The sequence below is a fragment of the Macrotis lagotis genome, chromosome 1 (assembly GCF_037893015.1).
Source record: "Macrotis lagotis isolate mMagLag1 chromosome 1, bilby.v1.9.chrom.fasta, whole genome shotgun sequence".
Taxonomy (NCBI): Eukaryota; Metazoa; Chordata; class Mammalia; order Peramelemorphia; family Peramelidae; genus Macrotis; species Macrotis lagotis.
This window is the reverse complement of record NC_133658.1, coordinates 274,222,435-274,240,286: the sequence shown is the minus strand read 5'-3', so window position 1 is coordinate 274,240,286 and position 17,852 is coordinate 274,222,435. Positions and strand designations below refer to the sequence as shown.

The 17,852-nt window shown below is 43.6% G+C and overlaps 2 protein-coding genes, 1 long non-coding RNA gene and 1 pseudogene across 3 annotated transcripts in view; 2 read left to right on the top strand and 2 right to left on the bottom strand.

Annotated features, from left to right (window-relative positions):
- Positions 1–763: 763 nt before the first annotated feature.
- Positions 764–3,883, bottom strand: LOC141516351 (chromatin assembly factor 1 subunit A-like; annotated as a pseudogene).
- A 2,506-nt stretch (positions 3,884–6,389) lies between these two features.
- On the top strand, positions 6,390–8,740 carry LOC141505014 (Golgi-resident adenosine 3',5'-bisphosphate 3'-phosphatase-like). The gene is made up of 5 exons (XM_074210472.1): positions 6,390–6,734; positions 7,132–7,294; positions 7,547–7,642; positions 7,849–8,010; positions 8,317–8,740. The coding sequence occupies exons 1-5, from the start codon at positions 6,405–6,407 to the stop codon at positions 8,592–8,594; spliced, it is 1,029 nt and encodes a 342-aa protein (XP_074066573.1). The 5' UTR covers positions 6,390–6,404; the 3' UTR covers positions 8,595–8,740.
- A 1,099-nt stretch (positions 8,741–9,839) lies between these two features.
- Positions 9,840–13,201, bottom strand: FNDC11 (fibronectin type III domain containing 11). The gene is given in 3 exon segments (XM_074210470.1): positions 9,840–10,928; positions 13,062–13,143; positions 13,145–13,201. Coding segments are annotated over 3 exon segments (1,116 nt in total). The 5' UTR covers positions 13,187–13,201; the 3' UTR covers positions 9,840–9,936.
- Positions 13,202–13,232: 31 nt separating this feature from the next.
- The window catches only part of LOC141505013 (uncharacterized), a 31,879-nt gene continuing 27,259 nt past the window's right edge, over positions 13,233–17,852 (top strand). Inside the window, exon 1 of the long non-coding RNA XR_012473526.1 lies at positions 13,233–13,679. This is a non-coding gene — a long non-coding RNA (uncharacterized LOC141505013). The remainder of the gene's footprint in view (positions 13,680–17,852) is intronic.

Genomic DNA, 17,852 nt, shown 5'->3' with positions numbered 1-17,852 from the left:
CAAATACTACCCCTTTCTCTCCCTAAGGATCCCATGCTATTTCAGCTAGATGGGAGTAACTACGACTATTGAAGAATGAGTTGGACAAAGTTATTATCAGATTTACTGAAATCAAAACAAAAAAATCCAGAATAAGAAACCTTGGTTAAAAACAATTGTTTTTGCTAGCCACATTAGCTCAGCTGGTTGTCAACATACCTCTCATGTCCCAGACCAGGTGGTTTTTAACTTTTTAGTTTTAAAAGTAATTTATCAAGCCAGAGTTTTCATGGCTTGATAAATTCATTGAGTTTCTTTTCTCTAGAGAGACTACTCTGGAAGAGAAAATTGTGTTGTTCTGTGACAGGAAACCCCTACATTGGAATCTGCCTATCTGTGCATGAATGCATTGTATGTTTACCTATTTTTTTTAATGATCTCAGATAATTAGGAAACTTGAATGCATAGATGATTTGTGGTGCTCCAGCTATATTACTCCTTTTCATACTACTAAAAGGAAAAAGAAAAAAGAGAAATGTTCTGATCATGTCTTTTTTTTCCCAGGGCTATAGAATAAAAATGTATACATTTCCACCATTATATCCAGAAGCTCATATTATACAAAGTTATTAAAAAGTCCTTGACAAGATGCTTTAAGGTACTGGGGTTTTCAGGACATTTACAATCAATAACATAGGCTACCTTCTAGAACTGTTAAGGAGAACAAGTTATTTCTCATACAAAATAGCAAATTTCAATAATGCTTTATTAAAGACAGATTAATATGCAGTTTGGTTTGTTTGGTTTTTTTTGTTTTTGTTTTTACAATTATCAAAGAACTAATCAGTCATTGTATATAAACTTTCAAACCTCCAAAGGGGCTGTGAAGCAGGACAAAGTGCTGTCTTCTCTTTACAAAAGAAACAGGAAGATTTTCAAGTATCTGATACACATTTTAAAATAGTCTAAAGAATTCTACATACATATATTATGGGATCAGTAAGTTTGTGGTATTAAGTTCTGTTAGATGGACTGACAGGCCGGGGGTCATCACTGGGTTCTGTTTCCATTGCACCATCATCAAACTTAGAATCAAGTCCACATGGGGATTTAGCCTCTCTGCCAACTGGGATATCTATAAATCATGCAATCAGTGTCATCCTCCTCCTATTCTTTAGTGGCTGCCTGGAATCCATCCATTTCCACAGTTTCAACCTGTTCATCATTCCTTAGTTTCTTCATGAAATGAATGATAGACATACTGCTTGTGTTCTTTCTCTTTAATGAGACTAGAGTAGTTTGTATGAGTCCCAGCGAGTTTAGTCCACTGCCATTGTCCTGTCTAGTAGCAGATGGGACCTGAGTGATGTAGTTCCATTGGCAAGGCACAGGTAAGTGTTCTTGGTCAAAGCTCTTGAGCACCTCCAAGTGAACATACCAACACATCCTGAAATATGGGCTTTTCTCATATACCGAGTTCTCAGAAATAATCCGCTTTAGTCTAGCTTTGGAAGGTATAATGGCATCCTTGTTAGCAGTTGGAGTTTGTGGCCGGGAGGTACTTGGGCTTGTAGGGCTAGCTGTGCCACTATCAGGGCTGTTTGTGCCCTTATTGAACAAGCCTTGGTGTCAGCACTCCTGAAATTCTTGAATGATCACTTTACTGCCATTCACATTCCCATGCAATAATGGGAGTAGCTGCTCTAAGATCTGTTGATCCCTTTTTTCTCTTTTGTTGGTCTTCGGTGTATGCTCCTTCTCTGGAATGACTGTGTTTAGAATACAAGCTGTGAATTGTTGCAACACCTTTAATTCTGAATTGGCATTACTGTTCTTCTCCCCTTCCCAGATGCAGCCAATTTTCACTGGTTGGGGTACATGGAACCTCTTCCCTTTTGCTAACAATTCATCCCACTCCTTTGCCTTCAGCTTTTGGCAAACCTTGTGATTCTCTGAATCTGCACCCTCTTCAGTTACTCCTTCATCCTCAGATAGGTATCCATGAGGTACAAAAAAGCCATCATCATCATCATCTTTGTTCTCACCCCCTTCATCCTCATCATCCCCTTCACTATTAGGTGTTCTCCAGGTTCTTCTTCCCATTCTTCATCACTATCAATTTCATAGTCCAGCAGTTTGCTATCTTTGGACCAGGGGTTGCGTGGACAGATAGCTGAGGTCTTTTTGTTCCAGGTACCCCAGTATGCAGGCCGGTGGTTCTCAGAAAACTGCAGGAGCTTCATCCTGCCAAATTTCTTCCTGTCAGGAACATCATTGACTTTGCCAGTCTCCACTATTACTACATGACTGTTGATAGTATTGGGACTTTGGACATAAGGCAAGGTGGGTCCAGATTTGTGAGGTTCCCGGAACTTGAGATCTTTCAGAAAATTTAATTTAGAATTTTGATCCTTAAAAAGTTGGTCAAATTGATCAGAGAGGTCTTGATCAAAAACCACTCGACAGAGAGGGGCAAGGATCATGTTCTCTTTAATTTCAAAGGGAGCAAACTTCCCACAAGAGCCAGAAAGTCTTGGGGTCTTGTGGGGTCTTTGGTTTCTGAAAGAACCTAGTGATCTCTGCCTTTTCTGCTTTAATGTGCTTTTCCTCCTCTTTTAACTGTTTCTCCTCTTCCTTTTTTCTTTTCTCTTCAAGTTTAGCCTTGAGTTCTTCCTGTCTCTCCTTCCATTTTTCTTCTTTGAGTCTCACTTTTCTGCCTTCTGTTTTTCATCTTTCTCCCTCTTCTCTCGTCTTTCCTTCTCCTTTGGTTCTTTCTCTTCCTCTTTCTTCTTCTTGGCTTCCTCCTTGGCTCTCTTTGCCCCTTCTTTCAGCTTCTCTTTTTCTTCCTTTTCTGCCTGTAACTTTAGCTGCTTGTCCAAATGTTCCTTATCTCTTTGTAATCTCATCTTTTCCTTCTCTGTAGAACTTTTGATAAGCTTCCGAGGTACCTTATGTACAGGTGTAGTAGAAGGCAAATGACTAGTATTGATTTTCTTTTTCTCAGATATAGATGGTCCTTCAGGTGAGCTAGTGGAAGAAGGAGAGCTCAATGAGGAGTGGCTAAGTACAGAGTCATCTTCAGGGCATAATTCTAGGACCTCACTCTCAAAGTTGATACTCTCATCCAAAGATGCCATTGGAAGTGCTTTGATAGCTAGGATATCCTGCAAGACCACTACAGGCACCTTCCCTTTACAAAGGATACCCTCAACTTCATTCCAACTGTCCTGCTTATTTTCTGAGCACATTTTTAGAAGATATATCAACTCAGGGAAGTATTTTAATGAAATTTTCTTTGAGTCTTCATCCTTCAAGACTCCTGAGTCTTCACTCTTATGTGTTGCTGAGGAATCTTCTGAACGGGGCTCCTCTGATATTGCTACCTTGTGATTCTGAATGACATCTGATGGCCCCATTAAATCTTTGTCTTTTTCTCTAATCCCATTTATGGTCTCTCTGGATGAAAATGCTTCAGAATTTAATTTAGTGTGGTCCATAGGCTTGCTCAGTCTGTCATTAGAGTCTTCTGTCAGATCGATAATGACCAATGGTTGATCAATTTGGTTTTTCACCTTTTTTTGTTAAAAAATTATCTAATGGACCCTTCCCATTCACAAGCTTTGAAGTTAAATCCACTCCAGAATTCAACTGACAGTTAGTTTCCAAGTTCTCCAAAGATGTTTCTAAATCAGAAACTTTATTTTCAAGAGAAACCCTTTGAGAACTTGATTTCTTGCTATCTGAATGTCCATCAATTTTCTCCTTTGGTACAGGAATCAATCTCTTGAAAGGCAGTCGAGCTTATACTAATTTCTTGGCTGGGAAAGCTGGTCTATCTTTGCACTCCATGGCTGTCACTGCCCCCCCCCAGGCCCAGCGCCAGGCTCTCGGGTTCCTCCAGCATCGCTGCCGCAGACACGGGTTTCTGTTTGGCGGCGGCGGCAGTAGCAGCTCCTCTCCCTCCCTCCTTCCTGCCTGATTATCTCAAAAATTAAAAAAAAATACTTTAAAATGTAGTTCATCTCTTCCAAAATCATATAAGATGATCCTGTTGTTTACAGAACATGTGTCTGTCCCTCTGTGTATGTGAGAATGTAAATATGTAGCTCTCAGGGTGGTTATGGGAATTAGAGTCATAATAAGGGTAAATGAAAGACACTGGATCTCATCTTATCAAGTGCTCCTAGAAACTGTTGTCTTTTAGTAGTACACAATAGACTTTAGTCCTTGATTAAACTAGAAGACCCATTAGGGTGGGTCCCTTCCATTCCATGTTCTGATTTCTATATCATCCTTCACCTGCCCAGGGATCAATCTCTCCAGTAGTTAGGCCTGCAACCTGGAGTTTTTGTTTCCCACTTCTTCTTTCTTCCCTTCCCTAAAATGAAGGTCAGAGAAAACTCAAAAACTAAAATTTTTCTTATTAGAGTTTTGGATGTATCTGTGCATATTAATTCTAACAGTTATTAAGATCCTATTATAAGGGGTGGCTAGGTGGCGCAGTGGATAGAACACCGGCCCTGGAGTCAGGAGTACCTGAGTCCAAATCAGGCCTCAGACACTTCATAATTACTTAGCTGTGTGGCCTTGGGCAAGCCACTTAACTGCATTGCCTTGCAAAAAGTAAAAAAAAAAAAGATCCTATTATAAGCATAACACTGTGCTAGAATTAAAAAGAAATCAATCTCTGCTCAAGGACCTTACAGTTTACTGGGTGGTTATATGTGCATAGAAAAATACTTCATAAATGAATTTTGGAAGGAAGATAACCCTAGTAAATGAGACAGGGGAAATGTGTGTGTTTGCTTTTCTTTTCTGTGTGTACAGGGATGGGGACAGGAGGACAGGATTGCCTTTTTTGTGTTTATATAGAGAATGGGAATGAGGGTACCTCATCCTCTGTGTAATGGGTGAAGGTGGGAGAAGCAGAGAATTAAGACATAATCCAGGCTCAAGAAGATTTGAGACCTTGGAAAAGGTCCAAGTTCCAATTGTTCCACTGTTGTCTAACCACAGGGAAACTATTAGAGCTGCTCCAGGACCCTATTTTTTTGGCATTCACCTCCAGGTTGGATTCCAGGAGAAAAGATTGCATGTTTCCTTCCCTGGGAAAATCATAATAAGACTGTAGACTTTTTTTTGAGCTGAAGTTCAACACATACCATATCTTACAAATGAAATAGAGGCAGAGCAGAAAAAAGTGGCTTGCCTAGTGTTAGATAGTTTGTAAGTGTCTGAATCAAGGTTTGAACTCAGGTATTCCTGTCTTCAAGTCCAGTACCCTATCCACTATATTGACTTTTGGGCTTCATGCAGGGTGGAAGTGTTGGAAGAGAATCTGAACCACTCTTCAAATGTAAGGATCAGAAAAAAAAAAGAAAAACTTCATAGAGTCAGAGGCACTGCAAAAATTCTAGAATCAGGGATACATTAAGAAAAAGAAATAGGGAGAGAAAGAGATAAGAAAAAAGGGGGAGCAGAATGGAGTTAGATAGGACAGTGTAAAACAGGAAGAAGGAAATGAGAAGGGACACACCTAAAGAATAAAGAGAGGGGAACAGATAGAGTGGGGGACAGAAAAGAACAGAGGGCTAGAGATACAAAGAAAGTAACTAGAGGATGCAGGGGAGCTATCTATCTATCTATCTATCTATCTATCTATCTATCTATCTACTTATCTATTATCTCTCTCACATCTCTCTCATCTATCATCTCTCTCATCTATCTATCATCTATCATCTATTTATCTATCATCTCTCTCACATCTCTCTCATCTGTCTATCATCTCTCTCTCTCTTATCTATCTATTTATCTATCTCTATCATCTATATCTATAAACTGACTGAAAAGAGTAGAACCAGGGGAATAATTTATACCATAACAACAATTCTGTAAAGAAAAAACAAATTTAAAAGCCGTGAGAGGCATGATCGAATCCATCACCCATTTAGGATTCCAGATGAGGCATGATGGAAACATATGATCTACCTCCAGACAGAAAGGCGACAGATTTAGTGTAATGAGAGAGAAATAGTTGGTGCCCAGCCAATGAGGGAGTCCGTTTTGCTTGGTTATGGATCTTTCTTAAAAGAAATTTGTTTTTGCCTTTCTTTTTAAATAGGGACAGGGCACTCCCGATTTTTTCTTGACTCGAGAAGACGGGGCTGCTGTGGCTGCGGCACGTCCGGGCGCTTTCGGACGGCGTCTCGAGCGTTAGTTTAGCTCCAGTGCTTTAACTCTACTGCAAGGTATCCCTCATCGGGAGAACAAGCACCCCCCAGGCTGGTCCGAGAGGGTGGCACCCGGGCGGGAGCCGACGTGGAAGGGGCGGGTCTCCGGGCCCCGCGGTAGGGCGGGTGGGGCCGGCTCCCGGGCTGGGCCTCTGCCCACTGGGTAGGCGGCCGGCGCGGCGGGCGGCGGAGCTCATGGCCGCTCTGGGCCGGCGCCTCCCTCGCCCGGTCTGGGCCTTGCTGGGGCTGCTGCTGGCGGCCGGCGGCCTCTGGGTGCTGCCGGCCCTGCTCGGCGCGGCCGCGGGCGGGCGGCGCCTGGACTTGCGGGAGCTCCTGGCGCTGTCCGTGGCCGCGGCCGAGGCCGGGGGCCGGGGGGTGCGCGCCGTCCGGGAAGCCGGGCCGGACCTGCAGCAGAGAAGCAAAGGGCGAACCCAGGAGGGCGCGGAGGAGCTGCTCACGGCGGGGGACCTGCAGGCCCACCGCCGCATGGCCAGCCTGTGGGCCGGCGCCTTTCCCGGCGTCAGGGTGAGCGCCAGCCGGGGGGCGGGGGGGCTTCTCGGGAGCATCCCGGCCTGGGCTGTGGCAGATCCCTGGGGCTGGCAGCAGCTCGTGGCCCCCTAGGGGGGTAAAGACTCACTCGGAGCCCCCGGATGGGGTCAGGGCTGAGTGGGACCCCGGCCCCGGAGCCCAGCCCCGCGCGGTGGGAAGGAATGCTAACGGAGATTCCAGGATGACTTAAGGGGAATCGTTCCCCGGGAACCTCTAATCAGCCGTCTTCAGTCTGAACCCCGGGGCTATGACATTCTGCAAAAAAGCTCCTTACTTCCCAACACTGTATTCGTGGGGGGTGGAAGGCCAGCCGCTAGGGACAGGAGACGTGCACTGCCAGCTCAGGGTGACTGGCCGCTGACTCCCTCCTCAGGTCATTTCTGAGGAGCATGATGATGCTGCCTTGGACCTCTCAGAGCCTTGGGATGGAAAGATCCCCCTGGAAATCCAGAAAATGGTCCCAAGTGGCCAAACAGTGCCAATGGAGAGAGTGACCGTCTGGATTGATCCTTTGGATGCTACCCAGGAGTACACAGGTTTGTGGAGTAATGATCAGAGATTCGAGGAGGGAGGACTTGGGAACTGGGATGGATTTGGGAACCCGATTCTTTTTTCAACTCTGAAACTGCAGTTCAAGAGAGAGTACTTTGATAGTAAAATGGAACCCCCCCCCCCATTCAAGACCAGAATTAGTATTGATGTGGAATTTTTACAGAGATTGTATCATATCCACTCCATAGCTGAAATTCCCTCAGCCTTGCTGCTCATCTTTGTTCTTGTGTCCCTAGAGGGTCTCCTGACTTATGTGACCACAATGGTTTGTGTGGCAGTGGATGGGAAGCCAGTCATTGGAGTAATCCACAAGCCCTTTTCAAGGTTCACAGGTAGGCAACATGAGACAAAGGGTAGTGGTATTGTTGGAAGTGCAGAAGAGAACTTGTTCCTAGGTTAGGGGAATCTCAAGATTATTGAGGGAGGAGGTTCCAGATATTGGCCTAATGTGGCTCTCTATGTCCCTCTTCCCTTTGAGGCTCTTCTGACTTCCCCTAGCATCATGCTAAGTACTAACACACTCACAACTTCTTTGTAGCTTGGGCACTGGTTGGACACGGAGCCAACGTGAGTGCCCGGGAGTCATACAGTGAGAGAAGTCCCCGACTTATTGTTTCCCGATCCCATGCTGGGACCGTGCGCACCTTCGGCCAGAAAGCTTTTGGGACAAACGTGAACATCATCCCTGCTGGGGGAGCAGGTAAATGGGAAAATAGCAGAATGTATACTATGGAACATGGTTAAGGCCAGGTGAAAGCTACGAGAAGGGACAGAGAATATCACTTGGAGATGGACAGGTTTGGATCCAGAAAGCAGGGAAATGGAACTGGTTCTTCCCTTTTCTTCTGAGACAAATCCAAAAGGTTAGGCAATTTTTGGGGGAGACACATCCCCACTTCTCCTTGTGGGGAAGATTTTGACCTGTGAATTATGGGAGTATGGGGGTGGGTGGGTGGAAAGACTGACTTTCTGACCAGATAAGGGAATGCTTCCTTGTTTTCCTAAGGGTATAAGGTACTATCCCTCTTGAACCTCAACACTGCTGAGCAACCAGATCAAGCAGATGCCTACCTCCATATCACCTTCATCAAGAAGTGGGACATCTGTGCAGGGAATGCAGTACTCTCAGCCCTAGGAGGCCACATGACTACCCTGGATGGGAAGGACATTGATTACCTGGATTCCCCAGGGAACAAGGATGGATTGATTGCCAGTGTGGGTCTGGACCATCTGGAACTGGTGAAGAAAATTAGTGGGTTGGGGGAGCAGGTGAAAAAAGAGTAACCTTCACCCATCCCTCTGCCTCTCAGACTCTCAACCAGGGGCTGGGCATAAAGAGGCAGAATTATATTGTTTCTCTTGAGGAGAAAGAAAACTTTTATATTTTATAATAAAAATTCTTTTGAGCCAAATACTTTTGAACTATTTTATTGTGCACGAGATAGAGGGGGGGAGCTGGGACTAATAATTTTGTAGTTCTCCCTGAAGGAGAGACTGTATCTGCAAAGGTCACATGAAAAGGAGTGTTGGGAGATTCATGCTCAGTGAGGCCTGGGGAGAGGTGTTAACCCTAGTCTTAGGAAGCTGCTTCAGCTTTCCTGTATAAAACTGGACACTCCTGAGGTCACCTGGTTGTTTTAATCTGTAATATCTCTGTAGTGCAACATTTTTACAGTTCTTTCTCATTATCTAATTTGATTCCCACAGTAGTGAGGCAATATTTGTCCCATTTGATAGGAATCAGGCCCACAGGAGTAAAGTAATTTTATATACTAGAATTTTTAGAGTTGGAAAGGGCTTTATGGAGTAACTGTATCACCCTATTCCACAGAGGAAGGAAATTATAGAGATGAAATGATGTACCCAAGGTCATACAGATAAGTAGTGACCTACTAGATTAGGATCTTTTTAAATTCTTTGTTAAAGGCTCTTTCCATCACACCCCATGGCCTACCTGGAATGGTTCCTTTAGACTTTGGAAGTTGTCCCACAGGAATATCAGGGGGCTAAATCTAAGGACTCTGATTCCCTCTGATTAATTCAAAATATAGAAGACTGAGCCTTGGGGAAGTGGCCATACTTCTTGGAGCCATGACAGGAATCCTAAACTTAGTATAACCCTGGAGAAAGAAGTCAATTGGCTATCGGAACACAGGCATTTCCTACTTTTACCTGCTCATTTCTCCAGCTTCCAACTCTTCCTTTCCCAACATTGTTAAGGCATCTCCAAGCATGTCAGAGGACCAAAACCACCCTGCCAAGAATTAGAAAGACAACTCAACTGGACAACTGAAATGGGGGGGAGAGATTGTAACCTGAGGTTCTCACTCCCTGCCATGTTTTAGATGTATCATATATTTAACTACTTTATCTGAAGAGGCTAAAATTTCCTGCCCACATGAGGAGATGCTGTAATGCTTGTTGTGAAAGGAGGAACCTTGGGAATACTGCACTGGGAACTCAGGGCTTATGGAGTCCGCTTGGGGCGATCGCTTTGACCGATTCAGAAAAACACTCATGTGGCTGCTGTTACCTTTAAAAATAAGTTGTTTTTTTTTTAATTTTGCCCTTTTTAAACTCCTTTTTATTAACGGATAAATAGAAAATTGTCTCTCAGGCTCTGTGGTTAGGGGCAGGCCAGGTTGGCCCTGCTCTCTGGGGTGTGAGCCCCCTCTGGGGGTGCTGGCTTGGTTTTCAAGGTGAGGCTGTCCCTCCACGGCTCATACACAAGTGTGTAGCTCTCAGCCCTCTTGACTGTGAACTTGTAGGTGCGGCTGGGCAGCAGGTTTCGGATATCAAATGTACAGGTGGCCACAGGGATGACACCGCACTGCACCCGCTCCTGCTGACTCCGGGGCTCCAACAACTTGAAACGGAGCTCAAATTGCTCAGGCACAGCTGGCTGGATTGTCACAAACCAGCGTAGGCTTGCCCAATCATGGTGTGCCACTGATTCCTTGCGGTCAAACATCACCGGCATCTTGGTGCTAAGCATCAACCGTATGTGGGGGATCTTGGTGGCACCAATGTCTGACACCAAACGATGTTTGATGTGCAGACGACCTGGTACCATCATGGCTATGAAGTTGTCCATCACTGCTGACAAGTCTGCCAGCCGCTGCTCCACTGTGTCCCAACAAGACAAGAAGGGGAGCGTGTCATGTGATTCCAAGAGGGCCACCAGTTTGGCCCGCCCTCTGTCCAGCTGTTCCAGTAGGTCACTGAGCAGAAGCAGCTGGATCTTGGTCTGGGCTGTACCCACTTTCTTCATGCGCTGGAATTTCCAGGGGTCAATAAGCTGGAACATGGTGCTAGGCAGCATCAGGGGGTTCTGGTCACCTAGGGCCAGGTGCTTTGGGAGGATCTCGATGTAGTAGGAGCACTTTTTTAGCAGCTCCATCCGGGCATGGTGACGTTTCAGGAGGTGGGGGCTCAGGTCCGAGGTCAGGAACTCCCGGAGAATGTTCCTCCGATCTATGTATGTCCTCCAGGCCTCAGTCTCTGGCTGCTGCTCCTCCTCTAGAGACTGGAGGCTCTGTGGGCTGCCCAGTTTCATCCTGTTTAGGCCCAGGTCCATTGCCCCAAAGCTCATCTTTTCAGGGCTCTGCAAGGAGGGAACTGAGGACCATAGTTGAGAAGGAGATGGGTGAGTGACTCTACTCCACCAAGATTAGACTCCCCCTGAGGGTAGGATCATAGATTTAGAACTGGTAGGGACCTTAGAGGTCATTTAGTCTGAATCCATTATAGAGAGAAGGAAAGTAAGACCCAGGGAGTTAAAGTGATTGGTCTGGGGGTCAGCGGACAGAGCTCAGATTTGAGTTCATGTTCTCTGACTCCAAATCCATCATTCTTTGCATTGTACCTGGCTGGGTAAGTGGATATTTTCCCAATAACTGTGAGACACCCTTCCCAAAGCTGACTGGATTCAGACCATTGATACTTCTCTAGAGAAAAGGCAGAAGGGTAGGATAGTCCTGTGATGGGCCTTCAGAACCCTTAGGGACAATGGGGTGTGGGCCAGAGATAACTTGCCCAACCAGTCTTTTCTGGGAAAAGGGAATGGATGAATGGAACCTGGCCTGAGCCCTTAAGGCACTTGGTAGATGGCAGACCAAACTGAATCTAATCCTTCTCCCAATCTTTCCTGGAAGAAGAGTCCTGTGGAAAAGGGCTAGCAGTGATTTAAGTCAATCCCAGACCTCCATCTCTTCTCTGCTCAGGGCAGAGAGGGAAAAATACTGATCGTCTCAATAAAAAAATGGTAAACAGGAACACAACTGAAGTCAATAGGGTTAGGACTGTCTTTGGGGTTCTCGTAATAAGATTTCTTACATTTACATTATATTTTGAGGGGCAGCTTGGTGAAATGGAAAGAGACTTGGATTTGGGAGTTAGAAAACAGGTTAAAATTCTGCTACCACCACTTGCTTCCTATTTGTGACTTTGGACAGGTCACCTAACCTCTCTGATTCTCTATTTCTTCTATACAATGGAAATAATTATACTTTTATTATCTATCTCATTGGGTTTGTTGTGAGGATGAATTGTCTAGCAATGGGCTGTGTAATAGAAAAAAAAAGATCTAGAAATGAGTTATTTGATAGAATCCTTAGGTCCTGGGGTGTGTGTGTGTGTGTGTGTGTGTGTGTGTGTGTGTGTGTGTGTGTGTGTGTATACTATTCCTTTCTACAAATTAGAAAATGACTGCTAGACAGGTTAGATGATTTGTTCAAGGTCACACTGTGAGTTAGTGGCAGAATGAAGAATCTAAATTATGCCTGCTCACTCCTAAATCTGGTGCTGTTTCAAATACTCAACATTTAAAAGGACCAGCAAACATCACTGTTGGCCATTAGATGATCACAGGATCATCATCCCAGGGAATGAATACAACACTCACGCTCATTTCTAGCATCTGGGTCCAGAGTTTGAGGGAGGAGTCTAGGGGGTTGGGTTCAAATAGGAAGCAAGCACTGTGTTATAAAGTATAAGGCATGAATTTGTGAGTTAACAGTCTAAAATAGTGCCCTCTCAAGGAGATGATCATGATTGTGTCCTCCTTCAAACCTTTCTACTATCCCTTTTTTTTCTGACTATGTAGGCTGAATATATCAGAATTGATACCCTATGAACATATTGAACAGATTTCCAAAATGGGTTATAAAATTGTATTCTGGAAACTTCTGCAGGAGATTTGAATTCCGGGAAGGGCATGGTTAACTTGAATGTCTAGGAAACAGGACACACTGACCCTGCCCTGAGGGCTGTCCCAGCCAGAAATCTAGAAGGAAGTAGGGCTGGCAGGGCATCTTTGGTTTTGGAAAGAAACCAGAACTCTGAGTCTTCAAGACTGAAGAGATTTGCATATTTCTCTGTCCTTGGGAAACCTAACCAGAGTTCAGATTCTACATCTACTAGATATGAAATTTGAAAGCCTGTTTCAATTTTTGCCTCCACTCCCCCCCCCTCCCCAGCCATAAATGCTGCCTGCCCAATTCTTGGCCTTATGGGGATCTGTTCAACTTGGCTGAGAAGTCACCCGAGCCTCAGAACTATTCAAGGAGCTGGGAGTATCCCCCGAAGACCCCCTTCACAACTGCTACCTCAATCATCCAATCTCCCATTTTCACCCTCCAAAGTCTCCCAAACCCAACATGTTTCCCATACTGCTCCTATTCCTCCTCGAACCCTGATGATAGACGGTTTTAGCAGCCAAGTTCCACTTCCCACACCCGGTTCCCCACGCACCCCTAGGGACTTGCCGCAGCCTCGGAAGCAGAGCAGAGCCACAGGGCTGGAGTGTGGCCAGACGCCCCAGGCTCCCAGGACTCGGCCAAAGAAAAGAGGCGGTTGCTATGGAGACCCGGAGGCATTGTGACGCCCCGAATTTCAGGGAGACCTTCTCACTTCCCTAACCCACCTCCGGGATAGAGACAGGAGACCTGGATCCTGATATCGTTTCTTCCTTTGGAGCCCGAAAGCCAGGATTAGAACACAGTCGAGACTCTTTAGTCTTCGGGGACCAACCCCATTTTTGGACAGAAGGAAGAGAAGTGGGGAGAGCTAGCAGCTGATGTGATTGAGAACGGAAAAGTGAGGTTCAACTTGTATTTTTGACAGTCTTCTTTCCCCTGTCATAAGTACTCTCCGGTGACCTCCATCCTATTAATGGCAGACCTAAGGGACTGAAATCGGGTCTGAGGAGGGATACGGGTTGAGGGCTGAAGAATTAAGGTTGAGGTTGGGCTGCCTAGGAGATTTATTCTTATCAGGACCACAGAATAACAAGACACCGCCCATCTGCTTGGTGGCTGAAGTAGAATGGAAGAGGATTTATAGATGTAATAGTCTAACATCATTTTACAGGTGAGAAAACAGATTCTGACTCATAAAGTCAAGCAAGTAAGCAGGTCTGGGAATTCAAATATAATCTCTGATTTCGGCTCATATTTTTCCCACTATATAGCTTGTTAACCCATCTCCCCTTTTAATCTGCTTCAGAATATATCTGGTTAATCCACCTCCTCCTTTAAAACAATCTGCTTCAGAATAGAAGCAGCCTTTTTCTCAGGCCTCCTCTCCTAAGGTTATCTAGGTCTGAAATTGAGGCAAAAGTAGGATGGATAGGAGAAGATTGAGAAACTTTTGAAAACAGGAAAACTGAGTCCCAACTCTGTCTATGATGGGAATCCTTGGTGGCCAGTTGCCAAGGTTATAGGATCAGATCCAAATTTGATTAGTGACTCCCAAGGCGACCCTGATCCTGGGCTTAATAAATATTGGTCGATTTGACCCCCTTTCCCTGTTCTCTATTCTTCTGTACTTCCATACATGAACTGCTAGGTGGCGCAGTGGCCTTGAGTCAGGGGGACTACAGTCAGTCCTTGGAGTCAAGGGAACAGGAGTTCGAATTCAACTTCAGATACTAGCTGTGTGACCTTGGGCAAGTCATTTAACCCTGATTACCTCTCACCCAGGGCCATCGCCAGTCGTCCTGATCCATATCTGGCCACTGGACCCAGATGGCTCTGGAGGAGAACCCGAGGCAGGTGACTTAGCATAGCATTCCCCTCACTCAAATTCAATTCACATGGTTATGACATCACCTCACTGATGTTGTGGTCTTCTTCGAAAATAAAGGACAAACATATGAGCTTGGTAATTTGTGGTTATTTTCTAAATGAAGAACTGAATTAATTTTACTGCTTAGGGGGAGAGAGAACAAAGAAGGAAAGATAAGGATGGAAAAACATAGTGGACACTACTGTAGATATTTCATCATATTCCTTGCAACTTAGTCTCATGACTGGCACATCTGGTGTTCCTTAGGGAATTTGAAAGACTCAAGTTCTGGAGAAGGGCAAACACTTCTTCAGAGGGCAGGTCCAACCATAGGATCTAGACTGTTCAGGAACGGGGATTGAAAAGATTTCTCCTGGAAAAAGGGGGTAATCTATGGGCAGGATACAAAGAAGGGAGCAGGACTTGGCTGAGGGGTAAATCAGAACAAAACTTTTCCGTTAGAGCTGGTGATGCCACCAAGGACCACCAGGTGGCGGTAGAGTTTGATAACTCCTCCCTCCCCATTCATTTTGATCTCTATCTGGTGGGTAGATGACCAAAGGTGCCCCTGATAACTAGCCTGCCCACTTTTCTATACTGAACAGAGGAGATGTGGCAGAAATGGAGTTTGTGACCTAGTTTCACCCAGGAGGGAGAGGGCTCTGTTCCTGTGATTTATGGTCCATAGTGACCTTAGAATCTGGTCTAAATCCATTTTACAGAAGAGAAAAGAGTTCCAGGGAAAAAACTCCTGCCCACCTCAAACAGAAGAACTGAGATTCAACTCCAATACCTCTAATCTTAATTTGAAATCAAGTACTCTTTCTATTACACTTCACTGACTCCTGTTCATGTCATCATGGTGAATGGTTTTTCAGTCATGTCTGTGTCTTTGTGACCTCATTTGGGATTTTCATGACATAGATGAGTGGTTTGCCATTTCCTTCTTCAGCTCATTTTACAAATGAGGACACTGAAGCAAACAGGGTGAGTTGACTTGCTGAGTATCACATAACTAGATTTGAACTCAGGAACATGAATCTTCCTGATTCCAGGTCCAGGACTCTATCCACTGTGCCTCCTAGCTGCCCCTCTAGTTCATACCCAACTAAAAATGGCAATCTGCTTTATTAAACCCTTTAGAACAGATGGATAACCTGCTATTTGTATGAACACCTCTAGTGATTAGAATACCTCGGGCAACATGTTAACTCAGCACAATCAATTCTGTTTTTCAGCTTCACTGAGTTATAGATCAAGATCTTGAGATAAACTCCAAATATGATGGGAACATTTTGGAGTTGGACTCTTAAACTGAGGGTCCTGGGCAGCTAAGCTTGCCAGCAGAATGTAAAATGTAAAATTTTACCCTCTCCACATTTTAACTGACATCTAGCCTTGGTGGAAATAACACCCCTGGGAATTAGTCATAATAATTTGGAGAGAGTAATTTGTTGCCTGAATCAGGACTTCCTGTACTCTGTTATTGTTTTCTATACTACATCAGAAGAAAAGGAAAACTCCAAAGGAGATTTTTCAGGATTTCCTTCTATGGTTTCACACTCAGATTATAATAACTCTGATGCTGTTCTCAATTCAATATTTATTAAGTACTTACTTTGGGCTAAACAGTATGCTTGTTAATGGATATACAGACAGAAAAGATAAACAATTCCTTCTTTTAAGAAGTTTACATTCTATGTGGGGAAGATAGAGCATCTTCACAGATTGATGTAGGGGATGGAGGCTAACCCTTTGATTTCATTGATATGGGGAACTTCCAGGTAAGGAAATTTCCACTACCTAGACAGGTTGGCATTTCTTTGAACTCATAGTCTTAGTTACCTAGAGAGAACTGAGAATTTAAGTGATTTTCCCAGTCACACAACCAATATTCAAACTTCTCTGATAAGTTACTTCAAAGGTTACACTAAGTAAAAAAAAAGTATTACTCTCTTTCTCATATTATATATATATATATATATATATATACACATGCATTTATATGTATATGTATATGTATATGTATATGTATATGTATATGATGTATATGTATATGTATATGTATATATATAATAGTTTTATTTAAGGAAACTAATTTGGCTAAATATTTCTATGCTACCATAAACAAAAGGTAAATGGTGAACCTTTCTAAAGGTAGTAGGGTATGTGAAACTTGGACAGTGGAAAGAACGGGTACTCCAGAGTCAATGAACCCTCAGTTCATGTCCTATCTCTGATGCTTGATCCCTTGTGACTCTTGGTAAATCACTTAACTTTCTAGGACTCTGACTTCCTTATTTGCAAATGAGATTGGACTAAATGGCTCCTAAAGTCCCTTCCAACTCTAAATCTACGACTCTTTGAACTTAAAAGTCCAGTCTAGTTTAGTTTTTATTTAAATCAACATAAACTTTTCAAAGACCAACCTCTCTCTATTAAACTCCCCTCCTCTGACCACTGAGAAAGCAAAAAAGACAAAATTCAATAATTTCTCACTGAGTATATCTTAAAAAAATCTCAGTCTACAATCTTGGGTTCATTACCCCTCTGTTTTTCATCATGAGCCCTCTGAAATTGTGATTGGGTATTATATTGTTCAGAGTTCTCAAGAGTTCATAGATTTATATTTGTACACACGTATATCTGTGTATATATGACATACTTTGTTTTAATCAGTCAAAATATATCTTCTCACCTTCTTCCCCAAACCCTCCATTCCCCCCACTGCCATTATTAAAAAGAGAAGACAAACATAGCCCATTGCACCAGTTCTAAAAAATGTTTCATTCTGCATTCTGAGTCTTTCACACCTCTAATGTGAGGTGAGTAATGAAGAACGAAGAACAACACCATCATACTGGTAAGAGTTTAGTATAATAATATTCTATCACATCTATACATCAAAACTTGTTTAATGATTCCCTAATTTTTGTTCACCTCAGATTTTCACTCTTTGCTACCTCAAAGAGTTATAAATATTTTTGTATATCCCTAAAATTTATTTTACTTAGGACTAATCTTTTATTCTATCCTCCACTAACATCCCCTTCTTGCTTCCCCTCTTTCTCTCCAATTTCCCTGTTGAGAGAAACACATTTCTGTATCCAAGTATGTTAGATAATTTCCCTCAATCCTCCTTTCCCTTCCCCTCATTCGGTATATTCCTCTTCCCCTCACTTTATAATCTTTTCTTAAAGATGATAAAGGCCTGACAAATCATCCCTAGTCCTTGTCTAATTGAACTCCCTGATGATGATAGGGATCAGAGGGGATACATATCTTTTTTTATAACATTTTATTTGTTTTCCAATTATATACAATAGTAAATTGTACCCATCATTTTTTTCAAGGCTCTGAATTCTACAATTTTCTCCCCTCCTCCCTACCCCCAAGGCTGTCTGACAGCCTCTACATTGTTTCCATGCCATACATTGATGTAAATTGAATGTTGTAAGTGTAAACATAAGAATAAAC

Coding starts and splice junctions, on each gene's coding strand:
- LOC141505014 (XM_074210472.1), top strand. CDS start 6,405: ATGGCCGCTCTGGGCCGGCGCCTCCCTCGCCCGGTCTGGGCCTTGCTG. Junction 7,295..7,546: donor TGCTACCCAGGAGTACACAG/GTTTGTGGAGTA, acceptor TTGTGTCCCTAG/AGGGTCTCCTGACTTATGTG. Junction 7,643..7,848: donor GCCCTTTTCAAGGTTCACAG/GTAGGCAACATG, acceptor ACTTCTTTGTAG/CTTGGGCACTGGTTGGACAC.